Source organism: Simochromis diagramma, unplaced genomic scaffold (genome assembly GCF_900408965.1).
Source record: "Simochromis diagramma unplaced genomic scaffold, fSimDia1.1 OVJJ01000107.1, whole genome shotgun sequence".
Lineage (NCBI taxonomy): Eukaryota > Metazoa > Chordata > Actinopteri > Cichliformes > Cichlidae > Simochromis > Simochromis diagramma.
The window spans coordinates 2,567,728-2,591,669 of NW_024387209.1; the positions used below are offsets into that span (position 1 = coordinate 2,567,728).

A 23,942-nucleotide genomic window follows, 5' to 3' on the forward strand; every position below is an offset into this window, starting at 1 on the left:
ATCATTAGTTGAAATAACAAAACCAAACCACAGCTAATATAAAAAATTGGGTTATTATCTAAAAAGTGTGACTTAATAATGCAAAATTTCAAGTTATTTTCTCCAAAGTTTGAGTCAGTAACATGAAATTTTGAGACAATAATTGGTTTAATAATTTTATATAAATTTTTTATATATAAATATATAATTTTGTTTGTTTGTTTGTTTTTAAATTATATAAAATTTAAAAGACGCTCAGTGAATATCACTCCCAAGTATATAAAAGCTTACAGGTAAATATGTAACACATTTGAGTATGAATATATAAAAACGAAGTATCTTCATAAATTTAAATAAAGTCCTTGGAAGAAGAATGGCGTTGTTATACAATGAAAATAGATTGTAATTAACTCGTTCAAATATCTACGTCAGTGTCGTTCCGCTCTCCGTCCAGCAGATGGCACCATAGCGGAGACGGTCTTTTTATTTCAGTCACCCTTACATTAATCACGCTCAATCGCTCTCTGTTGTTGAGAGTTTCCAAAAATTGCACCGTGGTCTGAACTCGCGGTTCAGGTGGTGCGTATGTGTTGATATGGTGTCAGCAGGGAAGCTCTCACTACGCGTTCATTGAGTTTCCCAAACCACCCCATGACAAGGAAAGTCATGTTCTTGTCCCCGGAAGCGCTGATAGTAAGATCTACACAGTGGCTACACTCACGGTTCACAATCAGGTCAGCGCTTCGGCTCACAGGACCGCAGTTCACACTGTTAGCTCACATCACAGATACACCAGTAGCCTTTATTCGGCCTTTTTCTACCTTTTTAGAGCTGAAACCGCTGCTTTTATGTGTTACCCATAACCCTTTGCGGCTCATATTCAAATACTGTGCTGCTGCGGCGCTGTGGAGCTGCCGGCGCTGGAGGAGGAGTCACTGTGGATCAGTTTAACCGCCTGTGTGATGGTGTGTGTGTTTCAGGTGGTTTTACTGGGGATGGATATCCTGTCGGCTCTGGTGAGCCGGCTGCAGGAGAGATTCAGGACACAGGTTGGAACTGGTGAGCCTCTCCTCGTTATTTACTGCACACATAATAACAGTACAACAACATGAGCTTCAGCTTACTTTTAAAAATGACTTTAACCTGTTTTTGTTAGTTTTAGATAGATGTATTTATACTAAAATAATACTTTGTGCATTAAAAAAATCTGTTATTTTATTAAATATTTAGAAATGTTACAAAATGTATATAAATATGTATTTTTTACATTTTTCCCAAATTAAAAATGTTTAATTTACATTTTGATGCACCTTGAGTGTCTTTTATTTTATGTTTTCATTGCAAATCTCTACATGTGTGTATTAAATGTAATTTATATTATTATTTAAGGTTAATGTTACTTTATTGTTTTTCATAGGAGGAAATGGCTGGAATGATAGTTACATATACTAAAATATCAAACACTGCAATTAAAAAAAACACACTTAAAAATGAAAGAACTGTGTTTTCTTACATTTACACGATGGTGTGTGATAGAAGGACACCAGCAAGAGGGTTTATAAAGTGATAGTGAGGCCTGTTAGAGAGAAAAGAGCCTGCTACTCACATTAAACACACAACAGTTTGAATCAGTAAAAGAGAAAACACTGCAAACAGTTAAAAACAGTTTACAGGAACCAGCTTCTCAGACTGACTGTTAGAGCCAAATATTTATTCCAAATGTGTGACCTTATTTCTAGTAGAGGGGTTTGTGTCCATCATCATGTCTTCTCCTGTGTTTAACTGGTTCTTTTGTAGTTTTAGTATTTAAAGGCTGAGCATCATGAACAGGTGTCATGTTTGTCTAATTGTGTCTTTCTGAATACAGACTATTTTTTAAAGGCTTTGAGTTCAGCAGAATTAGTTTTTAACTAGTTTTCTCACACATCGTGCTCACCTCTACAAAAATTATTTGAAACTTTAAGCCAAACTCCGTGATACAGTGTGGCCAAACACGCGTTTTATGTTATTTTTGAAGTGTTGTGAGAAAGTACTTTTGATTTCAAATGTATTTATTTGTCTGCATTAGACAGTTCCTCCCATTCCTCACTGTTACTATGATAAAACCACCGATACAGGAAGGATTTCATTCATGTGGCTCACAGATTTTAATCCCATTTTACTCTGTGCTTCTCTTATTTAAACTTTAATAATCCTCCGTAGACTTAATGTTTATATCACAGCCATTATTTTCAGTCTTTCACTTAACTTACTGTCTGTGCTTGTATGGAAGTAATGGAAGTCATCTCTATAATCAGATGACACGAGTGCAGCAATAAGAAAATTGATTCAGTTCTCAGAGTTCACACCCCACAGTTTCAGCTTCAACAGATGATTTTATTTTCCTGACCAAAGCTTAGATTCTCTCTATATTTCTCCTAGTTTGAGAAACACTGCTTTAATATCCAAACATGGAGGTTTTTGCTTTCTCTGTGATATCACTGCAGGCTGTAAACACCAACTCTCGCTTCCTGTTTCAGTCCTGCCCAGTCTTATCGATCGACTGGGAGACGCCAAGGATCAAGTCCGAGAGCAGGACCAGGCACTTCTGCTGAAGATCATGGACCAGGCTGCAAACCCACAGGTACACTCACTCTTCATCTTATCTCCTTTTTCACACCTTTGGTCACAGGAGATCCACCTTAGCAGAAATACGTTCAATTACCATCAACATTTGTTGAATTTAAGTGCATATCGGGAGCTGATATTTCATTCAAACAACTGTTTTGCACGATATAATAACCTCATGGTGGTGCTGACCTATAACATCTGGTGTCATAACTCTGCAAACTACAGGGAAAAAAGACGGCACAGGAGAAATTTTGCCATCAGGCATTTAAATTCAAATTTAAACTCACAGAAAAGTAAATGACAATAGTCTAACACTCACATTTCCACCTGCATGTTTGGATTTATCCACCACTGTGTCGTCCTCCAACAAAGCGTCACCATAACGTTACAGGTGACATGTTAATGTCTCTCTGTCTTCTCCCTGTGTTCAGTATGTGTGGGAGCGAATGATGGGAGGATTCAAGCACAAGAACAACAGGACCAGAGAGGGACTCTGCCTGTGTCTCATCTCAACTTTAAACGTGTAAGTTATTAATATTATTGAAAGCAGTAACTGATTTATAATGTAACAGCAGGTTTGGCGCTTATATTTGGGACTCTGTTAACTCTTTGTTTGTTTATTTAGCTCTAAAGTTTCAGGAAATATTCAGAGAGGTTTATCACAGCTTCAGATATAAAACTGTCACATCTGATTTTTATTTCAAAAGTTCAAACCTAAAACTGGTTCATGGGATAAAAGAAAAGCTGCAAACCTTCACGTGCGAGAAGCTAGAGACGCTTTTGTTGTTTTTGCTTTTAAAAAACGCAGAAATGAGTGTGTGGGTGATTTTCAAAATAAAAGAGCACAAACTGGAAATTTTATTCATAGTAAAGGAAGCGTACTGATGATGTCATGTGTCTTTGAGCTCACCTCCAGTTTTACTTGACTTTAGTCAGTTTTGTGTTTTGATCTTTCAGGTTTGGCTCTCAGAGTCTGACGCTCAGTAAAATCGTTCCTCACATCTGCAGCCTCCTCGGAGACCCCACCAGCCAGGTACAATGCCTGCTCACTCACACGGTCACACACACACACACACACACACACACACACACACACACACACACACACACACACACACACACACACACACACACACCAGGTTACACTGTGGTTTGAGCCGCTTTCACACATGCACTGTGAACAGCTTCTTGAGGATCGAGTCGGATTGTTTTCCACAGGAAGCTGGAAAATGTCCGCTTCAGACATGTTCTCACATCAAACCAGGTAACGCTAGATGAATGACTTTAAAAAGACAGAAAATATATTAAAATGTGCAATAATTCAGCAGTGAATCAGTGAAAAGAATAATGCTGTCTTAAAAAGACAAGCTGCTACTTAATAAAGTAAGGCTGAGGATGTTTTAGGTTGAAAGATTTCTGCTGCTTCCAGCCGTTGTGTGAAAACTTAAAACCCCCTCACCAGTCATCATTTTACTGCTAAACTCTGGCTCATCTAGCAGAGATTAGCAGGCCTGAGGGGCTGTAGTGGTTCATAGGCAGTCAGTATCTGAGACTTACATACTGGAGTGCTTCAGAAACAAGTGAAAGGACTTAACACTCAGGACAGCAGCTGAGCGGCAGTCTTGTGATGGCTTTAAACAGCTGTACTGTGCAGGTCAGCCAACTTCCTCCACATCCATCTGGAGAACAGTTTCTTTAATCTGCAGTAATCTTGGTGTTTGACTGCCCTCTGCTGGTGGAGTTCAAACATTACACCACACCAGACCTGCTTTAGCTGATGTCAGACCCACACCGCTGTACAGGGATGAAGTCTGTGATCCTCCAGCTCTGCATCAGGATCCTCAGCTATCATCTGTCTGCTCCCCTCTCTGTTTGCTGTTTACTGATTGGTTCGTCATCGCCGGAATCGCACTTCCTCCTCAGGACAGGAAGCCGTTCCCATGAACTTCCCTTTCCAAAGCCAAACACACTCACGCATGCTCAGTGAGGGTTTCAACTACCCTTATCAGATTTTAAAGTCTATAGTCTTTGTTTGATTTCATCACTAATCAGTTGCGGAGAGAAAAAAGTCACAGCTTTGAACACAGTTCAGATGTTTAGTTTAAAGTCGGTGTGTATTTATTGTTGCTTTTAATCTGCATCTAGACGAAAACAAAGAGAACGATTTAAACCGGTGTAACGTAGAGCTTCTTTCAAAATAAGAGTGAGAACATCAATGTGGACACGTCACTGTAAATGCTGATACACACACAGGTGGATTTGCACCAGGACACAAAGTAAAGACACCTGGAGAGTTAAACATGTCATCACAGTCATGTGTTTTTCTGCTGTGACAGCAGCCAAAGAGCATCATGGGAGATGATTTTAATTGTTTTTAAAGTGTCGACCACATATTCAGGATGATTTAAAACAAGCAATCTCTTTGTGTTCAAGTAATGTGTTTACCTGTCGGCCCACAGGTGCGTGATGGCGCCATGAACTGCCTGGTGGAGATCTACCGGCACGTCGGAGAGCGAGTGCGGATCGACCTGGGAAAGAAGGGCCTGCCTCAGTCACGGTGCGTTCAAAGCTCCCTGTAAATCTCATCATGTGAAGGGCTCTGTGGTACTGCTGGTGGTGCACACTCACATTACTCAGTTACATGTAGAAAAGTGACAGCCTTTTGAATAACTGTTCTTCACATTAGAAGGAAAGGCATTCACAGCCCTTTAAAAACACTGTTTCTGATTAGTTTTTTATTGATTGATTGGTTATTTAATCTAGAAAATATTAGAAAATCTATGAAGCCTCATTGATCAGCAGAGTGTCCTGTTACGCCAGAGTTTCACTTACATGTGTTTTATGTCAGTAATGAGATAGAGCTATAGAGGAAGAGTGGCTGTCTGCTGGAAGTTACAGCTGTTAATGAAAAACCTCAACAAGCAAAGTGAATTAGTGAAAACTCAGAGGACTGAATGCTTCATCTCAGGCTCCTGTGGTTAGATGTTTGGGTTTTTCACTGCTTAGATTGGCAGTGATGGTCTTATTAATTAACTGACTTTTAACTTCAGCTTTAATCTGATGATCAGTGTCTGATTAAATGGCAGATAATTAAGTTATTAATTGAATAATCAGGAAATAGTTTTCATTTTAATCACACAAACAGTAACTGACTGTTATCAATAAAGCTCGTCCTTTGAGTGATGGGTGCTTCCTCCTCCATCAGGTCAGCAGATGTGACAGTGACATTGTGGTTCTTGGTGTTTGTTCTAATAATATCTGCCGTCGTCTGTGTATTTTTGGAGGCTGTAGACTCTGTGCTGTTACTTTGGCCTATTTAAACGCTCTCCCAGGAGCCTGAAATGAGCCAGTTTTCTGTTTTTCAGAGGACACTCTGCACGCTTGAAGCCAGCAAGGCCTTTTTTTTTTTTTTTACTTGGTGCTTTCCTGACATCATAACACCAGCTGCTTCTGACTGTCTGCTCCGTCTCTGTGTGCAGGCTGAACGTCATCTTCAGTAAGTTCGATGAAGTCCAGAGGTCGGGGAACATGGTCCTGTCACCTTTGTCGGGTAAGTCCTGCAGCGTTTGATGAGCTCAGTTTGGTTTATGGTGCCAGGGGCAGTTTTATGATGATGCTTCTGTTGTCATGGCAGCGTTAATTTGTTTATTTAATATTTACTATTGTCGATTGTTGAAAGCAGCCTCAAGACACGCGACATGTGACCCTCCCAAACTGCACCAAATTTGTCTGTCCATGTCAGGGCTCTAGACTTACTTTTTTTTTAGGAGCACCAGCACAAAAGTTAGGTGCACCCAAATTTTTCAACCGCATTTGAACCCCACTGCTTTACATGTTCACTTTTTATTTTATTTTTTTAATTGCTGTCCATACAGACAATGTTGATCTTGTCTTTATTTGGAGCACATTTCTACAAGAAAGAGAAGTTACTCAAAAAGTGCTTGTGCTTAAAGTACAATATTGTAGACAATGTTAAACTTAATCATCATCTCGGCCTCCTCTGACGACCTGTTTGCTGCTGCCTGCTGCTGAAAGGCAGTGGGGAGAGGGGACACATAGGCAGTGCATTTATCGCTTCATATAATGTGTTTTCTGGATACACTGTGCTTTTTCAGCCTTCAGAGGTTGATGGGTCAGGCCTTAACTTAACAAAAAATGTATCAATAGGTCTTTTCATCTTTTCTCATTACCCACAGCTACATCCACTTATGTCAGGCCTAGGCTTCTCACTAGGGCTGGGTATCATCACTGATTTCACTATAATCCATTCGATTCCGATTAATAAAGTTCCGATTCAATTCCATTCAATTTTGACTCAGACAGTCAGAAATACTATAATTCTGATCATTTATCAGTACTGACACTTGTGAGACTTTATCAGAGGTGTAAGCATCACACCACAGTCCTTTGTGTCAAAGTAACTGAGGATAAAACACAGAAAAACATGAAGAATATTTTCCTGGCCTGGCTTTTTATAGCAGATAAGCTTAAAAATATTCTGCAGTAGAACAAAAACTGAAGAAAACCATGAGTGAACATATAAACATGCTGCTGAAGTGAAGCAGAGCAAAGTTACAGAGGTTCTATTAGAGACACAGCTAAGCGGTTTGCAATTTGGCTTTCTTTAAAAAAGTTTACATTTCTTTGCTATTAAACAGCAGACATGAGACTTTCTTGTCAGAGGTCTTTTTTTGAAAAAAAAAAAAAAAAAAAAGCCGACATCTCACTGATTCTGATGCGTCGGCTCCGGACTTTGTGTTTACCTGCTCTCATTTGCTGTTTTAGCTGTTTGGTTGGTTTTGAAATAGTTTTGTGAATTTTAAGATTCTGGCGTTTCTGGCAAAATACGTTTATATTTAAAAGTAGATTCAGGATTTAATGAATCGATATCGCTTTATTAAAGCTACTCACCTCTCTCTATCTGCCTGCACTTTCAAATATACACGTGTGTAGGACCAATCAGGCCAATCAGAGAGGTCCCGCCCCTGACTATCTCTTATTGGTTTAGACAACGATATGGGCATAATGTGTGTCTGTTGTTGACCACACAGAGACTTTCAGACTTGGAGAGGATTCTTTTTTGTCGCACCATTGCGAAATGAAGTTGCATATGTGATCAAATTAAGTCGCACTCTAGAGCCCTGTATGTGCACACTTACTGAACTCCATGATAGGCCTCATAAATAAATCCAGAAGCATCCGAGTTACTCCTGTTGATCACCAGCTGACTTGCACCCAGTTTATGGTTTATATGTACTGAGTGTGTCCATGGAAAGTCCTGAATGCTGTTTTTGGGTAGCAGGAAATATTTCCAGTGTTTTCCAGTGCTGCTGGGATGGGGAAGTCATTTTTATAAGTCAAAGATAATCTCTGTGTTGTGGTTTCATCTGTGTTTATGCACAAAATCAATCAGTCAGGGAGAAAACTACAAACAGGGCTGTCACTTTGTCCTCTCACACTATACTCAGCTGGTGCTTCTCATTCCTCTCGTGTTTTGGGGACTTCCTTACCTGGATGATTGAGACGTTATCAAGATGTTTTCACAGATTTAGCTTCCTGGGCGATGTTTTTTAAAAAGTATAATACAGAGTTAACAAAGAGTTCATATCAAGTTACAAAGTTGCAAAACTGAGGAAAACTGAAGCCTGATGGTTTCTGCTGTGAGCGAGCAGGATATTATCCACACAGTTTATGTTTTCACATCCAGAGATAAAGAACATCCGAATCTAGGGTTGGACCATTAATCAGAGGTTAATCTTAATTATAATCTTGGCTTTCAGTGATTTATGAAAGCATGATAATGGAGATAAAACTGGAGATAAAACAGTTTCTCTTTTGTCTGTTCTTTTTCCCTACAAAGCTCTGAGTTTGTCTTGTATTTCAGTGCAGAAAACAGGAAACCTTGTTAGACATATCAGTAGAAAACAGCTGCAGTTCTCTGTCTTCAAGTAAAATGATACTGATACACTTTGAGTGTCCTTTGATCAGAAAAAAGAAAAAAAAGACCAACATTTATGAATTTCTTGAAAGGAACAAATCATGAAGACGTGTTTGGACTGGTTTGGTGATGAATAGATGGAAAGATTTTGGTGAACAAGATCTGCTTAGAGGAAGTAAGATGTTTATGTAAGTTAACCTGTGAAGGATTATTAACTGGTAGAGCTGCCTTCGTCTCCGATCTCTCTCCGGGTCCTTTTTGGTGATGCCTGACCAAAGTTTTGATTGGCTGGTCGGCTCTCCACTCATCTGTCCATCTGGACTCTGACGACCAATAGCGAACAGTGGTCGCCCTTTCAAAGTGGGCTTTTTCTGAAACACTCGCTAGCCAGACGCCTGACTCAATAACGGATGGTCCTGTGTGCATACCCATTTCTTCTGTTTATTTATTTATTGGTTTCTCTTTTCACTTTCACATAACAAACACTTGGTGTTTGGTAAGTTAATAAGTAATGATGCTAAATAATCAAGATTACAGTTAATAACTAAGATAACTGTGATTTCTTTGTACTGCAGATGAGACCATCTGTCTCATTTCTATAATGCTGACTGTGTCATAAAGGCCTGAAGAGCTTTAAGAAATCAGAGATGTGGCTCAGATGTCTGAAACACACACAGGCCCAGTAATGTGTGACACCATTAATGCTCTTTTCAATAGTTTCTGCTCAGTTATAAGAAGTTTCTGCTTCATAAGGAGGAACTGAGGGGAAAGACTTTCCCACTGAAGAAGGTGTTCGCTTTTTAAGGTAGCACACAAAGTTCCTTACACATGTTTTACAGCAAACGTGCAATTATATCCGGGGATGTCCTGGCATGGAAGCATGTTTGAATTTTGTAATTTTCACTTTCTGATAATATTTTGCTCATAAAAATAAGTTCATACAAAAATTAAAAACCCACATATCAATTCTGTGGCCCATTAAAAAGATTTAATTTGCTAATTGGATTTATTCCTCTCTTTGTCTCTGTTGGTCCTGTGGGATTCTGATGGAGGCTGTAAATCTAAAAGTGAGAGAAAGTACACGTTGTACTCATCAGTGAGTCTCAGTGTTTCTGCTGGGAAGCCCTCTCCATGGTGTAAAGCTGTGCGTGCTGTCTTTCAGTGAGAAGGAAACCCGAGTGCCTTCTTTGTTCCTGTGGACTGAAATGAGCAGATTTCAGTCACTTCGCTGCAGGAAAAGTGACCCTGCAGAACACAGACGGGACAGTTTACACAGTGAAAAGCAGCTACTTATGTTTAGTGCTATGGCTGTGTGGCAGAACAGGGGAAACTGCTGAGCAGTCATTAAAGTGGATGAATATTGTTTCTGAGCAGATGTGTTGTGTTTGTCTCTGTGTGATCTGTGCACAGAGGTTATGGTTAGCAGACCGGAGCGAGTGACATTAAACTGGTTTGATGGTCTCATGAACTCGTTACCTCGCTCCATCTCTGTGGTCACATGGGTCAGCTTTCATCTCAGGAGGTGCTCAGCCTTGAAAAGAAAAGGCACAACCACCTTCCTTTAGGAAAGCCTGATTATCATTCATCCCAGGTTTTGTTGTTAATGAATATATCTGCCATATTTGAGGTCAAACATGTCCCAAGATGTTTCAGCATTACTGCAACAGAAGGAAACGCGTATTTGTTATTCATGTAGAGGCCCACAAAACCCAGTGTTTACAGATGATTACATACAGAGAAAAAACAGCAGCTGACACACGTCATATTTATAAACCTTAAGTCTGCTCAGATTTAATCTTTAAGAAAAAGAAACTTCATCACACAGCACATTTATTTATCTAAGTGTATAAATATAATAAACTGAAGTGAAATAACCAGGTTTGTTTCAGGTAACAGGAACAGAAACACAAGAGATGAAACTCTGACTTTTCTACATCTTCACTAAATCTGACTCATTAAGAATCACTTTGTCTCTCTGGTTTTAGTAAACAGTTTATCCTGATTAATTTATAAGGTGACGTAAGCATGACTGCTAACTACACAGCACCTGTAATGAGTCCGTGTTACATTACCTGACAGAAATCTGTGTATTTTTCTGTTATTTTCTGACCATCCAATGAACATAAATGGGCATTATGCACGAGTAAATGAAATCTAGTACCACACTGACCCCTGGATCCAGAAGGATCCCTGGATCTGGATTAGATTGTGATATCTTCCTGAGAACTTCAAGACAAAAGCAGACAGTTTTTCTTATTTCAGTGTGATTTGTTTTTGCAAAGCTCTTATGGAAAATGTCCAGTTTGCTGATGTCTCACAGGGCAGTGTTGTAATGGATCCTTCCAAAAACTACTGGACTCTGAGCTGCACTTCAAAGATTGATCACTTTAAACCGCACTGAGCTCTGATCAAATTCTCCCGCAGATCTGTTCTGATTACTGAGTAATCCTGCTGGCAAGCAGACAAGCTGGACTGATGACATTGGCTGCTCTTCAGAAGTGATGATGTCACATTTAAAAGCTGACTGAACAGCTAACGACTAAACGAGTCCTGACATTAATAAAGACTCACTCCTGTGTGTAGTGCTGGGCCCTGTCTGTCAGCTGAACTGATACGGAGGACTTATTTCACTTTCCTCAGACATGCGGCCTGATTGTTGATGAAGACTGGTGAAGATTGCAGAGCGGCCAGCCTATTAATATCTATTTCAGGGAAAGGTGTCACTTAAAAAAAACTAATTAGGAAGGTTTTTGTGTTCATCAGTGTGTTTCAGCCGCACAGCAGAGGAGCAGGAAACTTCACACTGACCTGGAAAACAGGGACGGGAGTCACAGAGAGCAGAGAAGTGGACCAGAGTGACAGGCAGGAAAAGAAAGGAATAATAAAACAAAGTGGGAGTCAGTCACAAAGAAGAAGTGCCTTTACTCTCAGAGCCCAGGGCTCTTATTTTGTAAGAGCAGTGTCAGCTGTCGTCCCTACAGTCACAAGACCGGGTTGGAGGGGAAGGGAGGAGGCAGGCAGCAGTGCGTTAGCTCGGAGTGGCTGACAGGACGCTAGCGTTTGTCCTCCTGCAGATCCACAGGGGACGGTGTCGCCTCTGCAAGCAGACTGCCGTTTGCAGGTAAATAACAAGTCGGAGCATTTTTCTGTGAAACCTACAGGCCTGCTGTAACCGTCTGCAGAGTTCAGGGAGGACATCTGATCTGAGCTGCATGTTTGTCTTCATGTGAGAGCTGATTAATGAAACGACTTTTTCTGTAATCCTTCATAATTACATTATAATTAGGATCCGAATGCCACAAGTAGCTGAAGCGCGCTGATGTGTGTAATCCTGCTGCTCTGCTCCCGCTGAAGCATTTCACTCATTCCCAGTATCCTGGGAGAAATGACTGCTTTAATTTGAGGAAAACTGCTGCTTTCTGCCTCTGTTCTGCTTGTTGTTGAAGTACTCGGGTTTCTCAAAGGAAGATTACCTGTTAAGTCGGGCTTGAACCTGATTTGAAACAAGTTCTGTTTCTTAAAGGAGGCTTAAAGAAGTCATAAAAGCAGATAAATAGGAGGTAAAGTGTTAGTGGTTTAAAAACTGACATCAACCAGATCTCATTGCTTCTCTGATCACTTTGCTCTCCTGTACATTAGAGCTGTTATAAATCAGAGACAGAGCTCGAGGCAAGTCCATTTAAACCCTTATGAGTGAATAATTGATTTATGGCTGTATTCTTAAAGCAGCCATAACACAGTGAAGGGATGTTAACATTGATCCTGAGCATGTGATCTCATTACATAGTTTTACCGAAGCCCCGCAGCTCAAACAGTGCGCATAAATAACCTTCTGCACGTCAGATTGTCATATCTGCGGTCGGGACGAACGCTTTCATTTTCCTGCTCTGGGATTTTTTTTTTGGTTTCATGTGTTATCTCTGACCTCGCTGCGTGACGCAGGAGGTCCCTCAGGTGGGAGGTGCTGACAGACGAGGCCAGGTACAGGCTGCCAGCAGGACTTGGGTTGCACAGTTGGAAAGCTCATGAATAATGAAGGCTGTGCAGAGACAGAAAGGACACGGTGCAGCGCAGAGACTCCCCCGGCTGTTTGGAAAACAGAATAATAAAAGAACAAAGACCGAGGGCTCACAGCCTCTAACTCGCTGCTGGGTGCTGTAGTACTGACCTGATCGGTTAAGATCGGTTGTTATTTTAAAGGTTTGGGCCTTGACCTCTGACACCACAAACATTCAGAGGTGCAGGGATGCAGTTTTTCCAGACTTTAAAAGTATCTGACTGGAGCTCTGAGGGTTTGTCCAACGACACAACAGGAACCGTCCTCTCCACAGAGACAGAAGGACACCAGACAGGAAATGTTCACTCCCAACAGGAATCAAGACTGGCTGACCCTCAAAACCCGACACACAAACATCTACATAGCTGCGCATGTTCAGACCTTTCATAATAAAGAGGTTTCCAAGTGTAACATTTGAATTCAGTTTGTTTAGTTAGAATCTGTTTGTTGCACACCCGCCTGAAAATGTGACTGAGTTCCTGCTAAAACAGGAGTCTAAACAGTGAAGCGTGATATGTAAAAAGGATGGGGACAGTAACTCAAAGCAGTTTAATCCCAAGAAACAGGAGAAAACGGAGGTAAAGAAACAGGCAGTTCTAACTTTCTGCTTCAGTAAACATGAATTAATCTGTTTGCAGATCAAACTGTGAGCTGGAAAAACTGAGCTTTGCTTAAGAAGCGCAGCATGAAGCAGACACTGCTGATGGCTGACAGCATGCAGGGGGCCTTTCAGGACTAGTTTAAAATTTTGATGATGTTTTAGTTTGTATTTATGCAAAAATATTAAAAATTGTTCACAAACTTTTCCCAGCACTTCTTGTCTCAGTTTGAGAGAATTAAAATGAAGATGGCAGAGGCCTCTTTGTGGTCCCTCAGCTTCATCCACAGACCAGCAGCAGTCTGAGCTGCTTTATGAAGCAAAAATATTCAACCTTAACCTCTTCGGCCTCTCAGATGTACAGATCTGCTGCTTTTCTTTGTGTTTTCAAGGTGAGACATGTTTTCTGACACGCTGTAACTCCACAGTGTGTTCTTGGCTGTAATCTGATGAGAATACGTGACCGAAGCCTGAGATTTCTGTGGGAACGCTCCTCCCACTGTTGTTGCAGGTGAAAGGCAGGGAGGTGTTGAAGTGTTACCTTAAGCCTGTGGCTGCCTGATCATGTAATTGTTGTTTCTTTTTTTTTATGCTGAAGCCTCCAAAGGGGGGGTGGGGGTTAAAAAGGCTGATTTGATCCGTGCAGGAAGGGATAACCCGCTGTGAGTCTGTTCTCCCACGCTCCCCAGTCTCAGGTTTCTTCCCAGGTCTGTGATGTAACACCTCCCTTCGTAAACGCTTCACCTCCTCCCCGGTCATTTTGTGCATTTGCATCAGGGCGATCAGCTGTCAGACCCCATCAGTGTCCAAGCTCCCCGAAGACTGTGAGACGCTGCCAGGATGGAAACTTGTGACCTTGCATGGCGAGGAGGTGCATAGTTAGTCACAGTCGCTTTGTTAGATTTGTTCGATTATGATTATTAGTCGTAAGTGTGGATCTGTCAGATGGGAGCAGTTGTTTATATCTCTGTGGTAAAGCTGTAAAAGTAACAGCGAACTTCACATATTTAACATGTCAAACACTATTTACTTTTTTTCATGTAATCTCCCAAAACTCTCTTTATATGAAACTGTTAGTACAAAACCCAAGAAAAAAAAATGGAGATTTGAGGGGGTTTTGTTTTGTTTTTAGCAAAGTAAAGCCATTAAAATGTGAGATTTGGCTCCCAAATGGTCCAAACGATGGATCATTTAGCCCACTGACACCAGTGAAATTGTAAAATATTTTAAATTTTTTGTATATAAAATGCTCCAGAAAGCAACAACATGCTCCAGAGATCCAGCTCAGGGACTGTCAGCTGACTGTGTCAGTTAAAGATGTCACTCGCCCTAATAATACACACTTTAAGCCTTGATACACCTGAACAGGTGAATTAGGAATAAATTCACCTCCTTTGCGATTGTTATGAAGGCTGAAATTTAACAGTTTAACATGGAAGTCTATGGGGGCTGACTCACTGTTGGAAATGAAAAACGTGGCTCTAAGTTGTAGTCTTAGCTTTCACTTCAGAAATGTTGTTGGTTCTAAGAAAGCAGCTCCGCCTCTGTTCTAAGCTTAAAAATACAAATACAGCTACACATATTTCATATGTATATGTAAGACCTGAACTCTTCCATGGCATGCATTTTTAATTTCTCTTTGCTATTTGGGCTGATTGGAACCTGATGAATGTAAAAACAAAGAATTACGTGATTTTTTTTTTTTTTTTTTTTTACCTGATTTTTGTTTCTGAGAAAAATGAGATTCACATATGAGGACATTCACATTAAATTTCAAACAGTGGCAGTATATTGTCCTCGTAAGTGGATATCACGCCCTTGTAGAGCACAATTTAGTATTTTGGTCTAGACAACCCAAAATGTGATGTCCACATATGTGGACGCCAGGTCCTGGGACGCTAACAGAGATCTCTTTACTGAGAAAACACACCAGTGTTCATCCATCTAAACTGTCCTCCTGCTCTCAGTGGAGCAGTTTGCATTAAACCCTTGGGAGTCATCAGTCCGACTGATACTCTAGACACATCTCAGAGCTGCTCTGTGTGTAAAGATCTATGTGTTGGTGCTTTTTTTCATCCTGTGTCCATCCTCTGAGCGTTTCTGTTTACCCTGTTTAAACTCAAGATGGTGTTTCTTAAGCAAACATTCAGGATGTGCATGTAGTGATACTGAGGGCTTATTGTTTTGCATCACTGTGAAAAAGTGTGAAGGGACAGATTTATATGAATGAAGACTTGTTGAGGCAGTTCATTTATTTATAGGCCGCTGAGATTGTTAGATATTTCAAAAATGAAGCAAAAACAAGACAACAGTGCAAGAAGAAGATGGAGTAAGAAATGTAGGAAATGATTCTTTAAACTGTTTTAAGTATTTGAAGAACTGATATTTTGTTATTTTTATTCTTGACCTTCTGCATGTCCGCGCTGTCTTCCTGTTTCCCTGCCCGTGTACTAGAAGAACGAGGATGTGAAAGGAAATGTGTTATGGCTCTAACTGTCAGCATAAAGTGTGGTAACTGTGCCATCTTGTGGAAGCAGAGCAGCTTTCTGACATATAATGTGCACGAGTATCTCCTTTGATCGGAAAACTGTTTAAACCAGACTGAGCAGTTTCTGCTGTCTGACCTTCAAGGTTATGCTGATGAATATAAATGAAGTTGACGGTGACAGCAGGGGGAGTGTCTGTGTGTTTTCTCCTGAGGGGTTAAAGGTGGAGGTGCTCTGCTTGCATTCAGAGGGTGCATTTAACAGTCAACTGAAGTCACTCTGAGACACTCTCGGTCTCTTTAAAACGACGTGTTAAATTTGATTATCAGTCCTAAACCTCTGAATCTTTGATCAGCATAGCAGTTGAAACAGTTGGTGTTTATTTATTGATTGCTGTTGTCTCTGGGAGGAAAACCCATGAGCCAATCAGAGCTCGGCTTATAGGTTTGTAAAAGAGACATCTTCTTTCATCTGCTTTCTAAAAGAAAATGAACCTTGTGCTGAGCCTGGGTAATGTAGGGTTTTAAGCCCCATGTTTGTAGTTTGTAGCACCGTGTTGTTGTCTGTTTTGTGATTGAGACAGAGGGATTGTTGAAATTTAAATGATTCAAAGCCAACAGCGTGTACTCCCGTGTTGATGAATCTATGAGTTGATTGAATGCTGATTGGCTGAAAAGTTGAACTGAAGAAGAAATGGAGCGATGGCCATATATTGGAGACTTTAATTGACATTTTCTGCTCACCTTTGTCGTCTTTGCACATGTGAGCCATGTGGCTGGCTTGGATGGCTGCCTGTGTAAAGTGGTGGACGAAGCAGTGGCAGGTCTGGAGGCATGATGGGGCGGGCAGGTCGGTCAGTATTGGTCTATGTATGATACGTTAGCTCAGAGATGAAGACCACAGCAGGTCAGGCTCTCCTCAGACATGATTATGAATGATTGTGATGCTTTGATGGCGTTACAGTTTGTGCAGTCAGGGCTCAAAGCATCATCCATGCAGACCAGCAGTGTTGTTTGGTTACTTAAAGAAAAACCAACTCTTACATCACTGTGATGGTGCTGGGTTAACTGGGTGCTTCTCGCAGCTTCAGATCGCACTGAGAGAACTTCAGAAGCAAACGTATTTTTCATGGTGTCTTTTATTTTGAAAAAAGACCAGATGCTCTATGCCGTTCCTCTGTCTGACTTCCTGCCCTCCTCAGCAGCTCTCTGTGACAAACGGTCACAACAGAGAGCTGTGGAATCACGAGAGCTGTCATGAGTGGACAGGATCAGCTCTGTCAGTCACATCTGAGCAGGAATGTGAGGAGGATTTTCCCTTCTTGCCAAATGCTTGAACAAAATAGCGCAACAAAACCTAAAAGAGGAATATGATATCACACAGATTTGTGAAGTGAAACAAAATCGGCCTTTCAACAACAACATGTGAAGAATTTCTCTTTTTATTATTACTTCGTAATAGAAACCTGATGGTTTATCATTATTTCTATGCGCAGTTAATTTTAGGTCCACCTTTAATGCGACTTCATCAAAATTCATTTCACACTGATGGCCGAGTTCTAATCGCACATAAGTTTATTTGCTCCTCCTTCAGGCCTTCAGTCACGCTTTCTCAGATTAATCTGATCCTCATATTTCACTTTATGTCACAAGATTTCGTGTATAGTGTGGGATTTAAAAAGTAAAGCTATGCTGTACTACAGTTACGGTACTCAGCTCCTGTCAGAACACTAATATAATAATAAGTCAATTATAATATCAATAAATCTGTATAACCTAAAAACAGCGTTGGGTCTCGTCCAGATCAGACATACGCTAGAAACTGTTATTTTACACACAGACTCTGTGACATCACTCAGCCTCCTCCTGCTCCACCTCAGTGCTAACAGTGAAGTTTCTCACACGTGTGGAGCTGCAGTGACCTTGCTGAGATAAAGCTGCTGCTGCTGCTGTGGGCTGACGGAGGAACCTTGGTGGAGGTTCCACGCCTGACGTTAACGCCGACAGGGGACCGGCTTCCTATAGAGACCGACCCTCCCACCCTCCTCCCTCTTTCCTGAGTCATCACGGCTCCGTAGCTGTCCCTCATCTCTAGCGCCGCCCACCAGCACCGCCTCCACTCCAGAAACCGCAGGGGTTTGTCCCCTAAGCGACCCCTCCCATCTCCTCCTCTCCTCCTCCCGTTGGTCTGCTCCTCCCCTCCCCTCCTCCCCTCCTCCCCTCCCACCTCTATCACTCCTCTGTATCCCCTCTCTTCCTCTTCCTCCATCCTCTGTCCTCACTGCAAGCGTGTTTGGATTAGAGGACGAAGACGCAGAGGAAGAGCGTTTGGAAGCACATGCTCCCTGACAGGAGAGAGGGGGGAGGCTCGGCTTCTCCCTCCCCTCTTTTCTCTCCACAGCTGGAGGAAAAGATGTGAGGATCACAGAGGAGCGGAGGACCACCTGACTGTCTGTCTGTCTGCCCGTCTGTCTGCCGGCATGCTGAGGAAACTGGTCTGCAGGCGGATCTGCTCCTGTAAGCTCCTCTTCCTCTGGACTAAATCAAATATTGATATCGATTCGCAGCTGTGATCGGTGATGAAGGTGCGGTGCGGGTACAGCTGTGATTCCAGGGGGAACGCGTGTGCCTGGTCTCGATCGTAAACACAGCAGGATTTTGTCTTTTCCTGGCCTGCTCTCTGCTGGATTGTTGTGTGGACAATGCATAGGAAGTGATGTGTGTTAGGGTTCAGGTCAGGAAGCTGCAGGAGCAAGTGTGATGAGTAAACACTGAAACTTTTAATCTACTTGTGTGTGATCAGAGTGGAAGGACGAGCTGATAAAAACTCAGCCGTGAAGGTTAAATCTGATGTGAAAGGCTTCATTCTGTCGCCCGTCCTCCTCTGATTCTGTAAATTATGTCTGTGGTGCACTTTGAGGGCTGTTGTCACCTCGTTTTCTTTGTCTCTGGCATTTTTAAGAATCCTCACACAAGTACAGTAAGTAACTTCTGAAATCCACCGAGGGCCTGTTTACTCTTATGTTTATGGTCACGTCTGTTCCTTTACTTAACAGGCAGAGGTTAGAACTGAAGAATTATGAGGCTTGATTCAAAGCTGTGCTTCTTTAGGTTGTGGCTAAAATGTAACCTCAGTGGTTCACTGTTAGCCAGGTGGATGTTTGGACTGATGCACTGAAATTGTCGTCTTTTCTGTACCGTTTGGTAACAATCTTTTATTTTCATGTCTGAGCAGGAAATATTCTGCCTCAGACACATTCTCACTGCTGGAAATCGTCTGTGTGTTTCAAGAGCCTGTGCCTGTGTTGAGTTTGAATGGACTGGTACTTTTACAGTCATCTTCTACTCAGTTTAAGCACTTATAGTACTTGCTTACAATAAGCCTCATTCACCCACACACTCATACAAGTGCTTTCTTTATTCTGTACCTAAGCCCTTTTAACCTCACACTCGAGTCATTATCTTTGCTGACATATGTCGGCATATGTCTCCTCCAGAGTTTCGATTAACAGATGACCCTCTCTGAGTCAAAGCCGCGATGTTTAAAGTAAAAAGAAAAGACTCCTGTAATTAGGAGCAAGCAGGTTAAAGACCGCCTAATGTCCGACCTGCAACTGGATCCTTGAACATATGAAAACAGATTGTTGATCAGAAAGTAGCTTTACCGACGCAGGCTTTTCTTTTTTCCTTATGAAACATCACCCGAGGCTTTTACAAGGCTTTTTAACAGTAAGACATCACACTGGTGATGATGATACCCCTCTCAGAGAAGCCGTGATAAGATTAAATTCATCGATCGACAGAAAGCAAAGCGCCGTCCAAACATCTTCTTATGTCACGCTGTTAGTAGCTGTAGTTTCAGAGCTGCTGTGGCTGGATTTTCATCTGGTGCTAACATGTTTGTCACTGTCCTGGTCCTCTCTCGGTGTCGCGCTATGTTTGTGTTAGCGTGCTGAACTTGAGGTGACAGGTGAGGCTGTGTTTTTCCCTCACACACCCTCACAGTGTGTTATGCTGTGAGGAAGACCTCCAACCTGATGTCACATGACTGATGTGTTGGCTCAGCTCCCTGCTGCTCTGTGTGTGTTTGTGTGTGCATGTGTGTGTTGAAACTCTAAATAATGAAAAAGGATTGATTGCTGGCCTGGCAGATTCCTGTGCTGAGGGGGGCTCACGTGGCGCTCTGGCGTCCACCGCAGGAGACATCTGCACAGGGCTGGGCCTCTTTCAGCTGCTTCTTGTTGCTGTATTTTGGTTCAATTACTGATCAGTTCAAATGTAATAGATTATATTTATAATGATTAGAGGTGAAACAGATGGTTTGCTGGATATTCTCCAGATCTGCCCCCTGAATTGTGAGGATTTGTTGCCTGTTTGTTTTACATGACAGGAAGAGAAGACAAAGACATCGCCATGTGCTCTGCTCATTTCCACATCCACAATCTTTACTCTCAGAAAACTGGTTTTAATTAGTAATTAGATTACATGTAAGTTTTGTTTAAAAGAACAATGTAAAATATTTAATTTAGTGGAATCTGATCAAATGAAATGTACTATTTAGCATATATTCAGTTTATACCAAACACATTTCCCTTAATGATTAATTTTGATAATATATATTTCAGCTGCATTTTACTCAGAATGATTGTTTCCTGTTTCTAAAGGGCAACAAATGATTTTATTAGTGTATTCATTTACTATGCTACCGTAGCTTTGCATGGTTCACAATTCAAAGTAATCCATACTTGTCTTATACTGGGCTGTCATGCTTTAGCTCCTCCTCTAACGTTTTTTACTTTCAAAACGGGGCCTTGTAAACAGCAGGTAGGTGTCTGTATAATTAGGGATATATGCTTCTTTTTTTGGGATCAGTCTCATGTTCAGATCCGAGAGTAAAAAAAACTGAGCACGTAAAGAACTTTGAGGCTCAGTGGGTTTATGTGTACATACACTGACATCATTAATTAAATATATATTTGGCATTATAGCAGTGTGTAACTAGCTGGACTAAAACATTTGTTTGTTAAAGATAAGTAATAAAAATACTCAGTATGACCCGTGTCCATTTATCATATCTATAATGATGTATGACAGCAACAAATATTCACATTGGAGAGTCTGAAACCAGCGGATTGTCTCATAAATGATCATTTGTATGCAATAATGTGTCAGTATTAAGCAGAGGAGATAAGGGAAACCATCAGTGTGACTCTCTGATGAAGCAAAGCTTTTATTTGTTTATAATAATCATAAAATCTGAGAGTGTGGAGGATAAATGTAGTCAGTTTTCAGATGGTTGCCCTGAGGATGTGAGTCGGTCCTCCTGTGGTCACTCTGGCTGGGAACACAGGGCTAATTGTTGTCTTTATTGTCAGGGCATTGTGTCTCTGACCTGCTGCCCTCCTCGCCATTACCAGCTCGCTAATTCGGTGTTGCAGGAATGCGAGTTATGCCCTCTGCGTCAGCTGAAGTCCAATCGCAGAAATGTCAGAGTCCTCCTGCTGCGCCGCATTGTTTGGATGCTCGGCAGTGGCGTTTTTCTTTGTGAGAACTTTGTTGTTCAGTCACATGACTGTCCCTCTCTTTTCTTCCTCCCCAACAGACAAGAACTTCGAGGACGATGACTCGGTGGACGGCGGCCGCTCCTCGTCCTCGTCCAAAGGAACCTCGCTGTCCGGGAGGAAGGCGGTGAGCATGGGTTCATTTCGACGCCCTGCCTCCGGCAGCAAGTCTGCAGGTCAGAACCACCGCATCTCCACCCAAATTTATTCATGAGGATGTAAAAAAAAATAAGATGACAGTTTTTGCGTTTTGTGGATCTGTAATTCTTTCTGCTGTGTTTTCTGCAGGGAGGGACGGGTCCAGTGCTGGAGCCGTGGATGAGGAGGACTTCATCCAGGCGTTTGAAGATGTTCCCACAGTGCAGGTTAGTACATATGTGACATGTACTTCAAACTGCTGACCGTCTCCATCTGCAGGGAGTAAGACTCCTGCTCGTGTGTGGACCTTCTCCTCTCTCTCTCCTCCATCAGATCTACTCTAACAGGGAGGTGGAGGAAGCCATGACGAAGATTCGTGACGTGCTGTCGGACGACAAGCGGGACTGGGAGCTGAGAGTGGCAGCTGTAAGAACATGTCCTGACCTTGGCCCTCGCCTCAGTTTGAAATATCAGTGAAGGTGTGTGCGTACTGAACTTTTTTTGTGTTCCACCAGCTGAAGAAAGTGCGTTCGCTGCTACTGGCCGGTGCACCAGAGTTCGACGGCTTCCTGCAGCAGCTGCGTCTCATGGAGGCGGCGTTCAAGCTGTCTGCCAAGGACCTGCGATCTCAGGTGGTGAGGGAGGCCTGCATCACTCTGGGGTAAGGCACATGGCTCACAAGATAAAAGAAAAGGAAAATAAAACCAGGCTGATCGTCTCCTCCTGCCTGTCATTAGTGCACAGCTGAAATGAATCCATCTGTCTTCCTCTCCATCCATCAGACACCTGTCGTCAGTGCTCGGCAACCGGTTCGATCACGCAGCAGAGGCCATCATGCCAATACTCCTCAACCTGGTCCCCAACAGTGCCAAAGTCATGGCCACGTCCGGCGTGGCCGCCATCCGTCTCATCCTCCGAGTACGTGCGATAAAGCAGAGGCTGCGAGCGGTTTCGATGCTGATCACTGACTATGACATTTAAGGAAGAAAAAGTTTAACTTTAAACCTATTAAATCTTCATCCATGCATGGTCTGACTTAGCTGCTCTATCTGATCTGAACATGTTCTCCAGACATAACAATGTTAGCCTGATGTCATAACAGGATGGATTTCACAGAAAATTTGATCCTGCAAATCACATTTCATGTCCAGAAGAAAAGACTTGACTGTTGTCAGATGGAACAAATTTCTTTTTAAAAGAAGTCAAATGCAGGAGCTTGTCTGTCTGAAGTAAATTAAGAGAGTTCCTTCTGCCTTTTTCTCAACAGCACACACACTACCCACGCCTCATCCCCATCATCACCAGCAACTGTACCTCCAAATCTGTGGCTGTGCGAAGGTGAGACACACTCACATTTTCTCTTTGATCGTTTTTGTCTTTATAATTGTTTCATAATATTTTAGTGTGGTTTTATTTTTTTCCAGTTTCTTTGAGTTCAGTTTGTTTTATTATAGTTTTTATTATTATAATTATATGTTTATATTTATCATTAATTTATTATTGTTGATGGTATTTTTGATTCATGTTTATTTTTGATTCATGTTGTCTTTGTTTAATTTCTTTTTATCTGTATATGTAGTATTGTGTTTTTAGTTTTTTCCTTTATTTTTGTTTTTTCTATATTTTGTTTTTGTTTTCATACATATGTAATTTATTTTTTAAGTATTTTTCCTTTTTTATTTTATAAGTAGTAATTTTTATACCGTAAGTCCGTATTATGTAAATTATATTATTTTAATACTTATTTATTTTCTTAATTATAAACTTGTTTTATTATTATTATTTCCTCATTTCTTGTTTTAATTTCATCCCAGTATTTTCTTTTAATTAAGCTTTTTTATTACATTTATATTCATGTGTTTATGTTATATTTTCATATATTTTATTAATATTTGTTTACATTTTTAAATGTGAATTTATCAACTTTTTTTTCTTTTATTTCACTCTAATATTTTTTTCTAATTTAGTTTTATTTTATATATATTTCAATTTTATTTATATTTATTTGTTTTATAATATTTTTTATGTATATCTTTCTTGCTTCATTTTTACATTAATTTAGATTTTAATATTCATGATTATTTCAAAAATAATTTGATTGCTTTCTTCCTGTTTGCAGGCGCTGCTTCGAGTTCTTGGACCTGCTGCTGCAGGAATGGCAGACGAGCTGTCTGGAGAGGTGAGGAAAAATAGAACAGTGGGTCAGCTGATGGCAGGGGTTCACAGTTTTAGTTGGATTAATGGTTAGTAGTTTTTGAGGCGTGCCTTCAGCACTAACTGTGTGTAAACTGTGGAATACGCAGAGAGCCATGCAGTAAACACAAAACAATAGCAGTGACAGTGATTTGTGGGACACTCGGAGCGCTACATGCTACCTTGTGAGGAAATGCGACACCGGCCGGGTCAAGGTCTGTCTCAGCGGTTTCCATGGCAATGCCGGGGGATCTCTGTCTGCCACCAAAAAGCTCTTTGTGTTTCCACCCGGCTGCTTCCTGCAGCCGCCGCCGCCAGGGAGAAACCTGAGCTGACCCCTCAGTGTCAGGGGAGCGCTCTGGTTCTCATCGATCACTCAGTCA

The 23,942-nt window shown here is 41.4% G+C and overlaps 1 protein-coding gene and 1 non-coding gene across 4 annotated transcripts in view; one reads left to right on the forward strand and one right to left on the reverse strand.

Annotated features, from left to right (window-relative positions):
* LOC120746348 (CLIP-associating protein 1-A-like) overlaps positions 1–23,942 on the forward strand; it is a 53,579-nt gene that overhangs the window by 4,561 nt on the left and 25,076 nt on the right. For all 3 annotated transcript variants that reach the window (XM_040051826.1, XM_040051828.1, XM_040051827.1), the window contains exons 3-15: positions 960–1,038; positions 2,499–2,602; positions 3,021–3,112; positions 3,547–3,622; positions 5,049–5,146; positions 6,069–6,139; positions 21,270–21,404; positions 21,517–21,593; positions 21,700–21,792; positions 21,882–22,027; positions 22,149–22,284; positions 22,634–22,704; positions 23,486–23,545. In XM_040051826.1, the coding sequence (XP_039907760.1) occupies positions 960–1,038; positions 2,499–2,602; positions 3,021–3,112; positions 3,547–3,622; positions 5,049–5,146; positions 6,069–6,139; positions 21,270–21,404; positions 21,517–21,593; positions 21,700–21,792; positions 21,882–22,027; positions 22,149–22,284; positions 22,634–22,704; positions 23,486–23,545 (1,238 nt within the window). The remainder of the gene's footprint in view (positions 1–959; positions 1,039–2,498; positions 2,603–3,020; positions 3,113–3,546; positions 3,623–5,048; positions 5,147–6,068; positions 6,140–21,269; positions 21,405–21,516; positions 21,594–21,699; positions 21,793–21,881; positions 22,028–22,148; positions 22,285–22,633; positions 22,705–23,485; positions 23,546–23,942) is intronic.
* LOC120746379 lies at positions 516–644 on the reverse strand. Its single transcript, XR_005698840.1, has one exon. It is a non-coding gene; the product is annotated as a U4atac minor spliceosomal RNA (small nuclear RNA).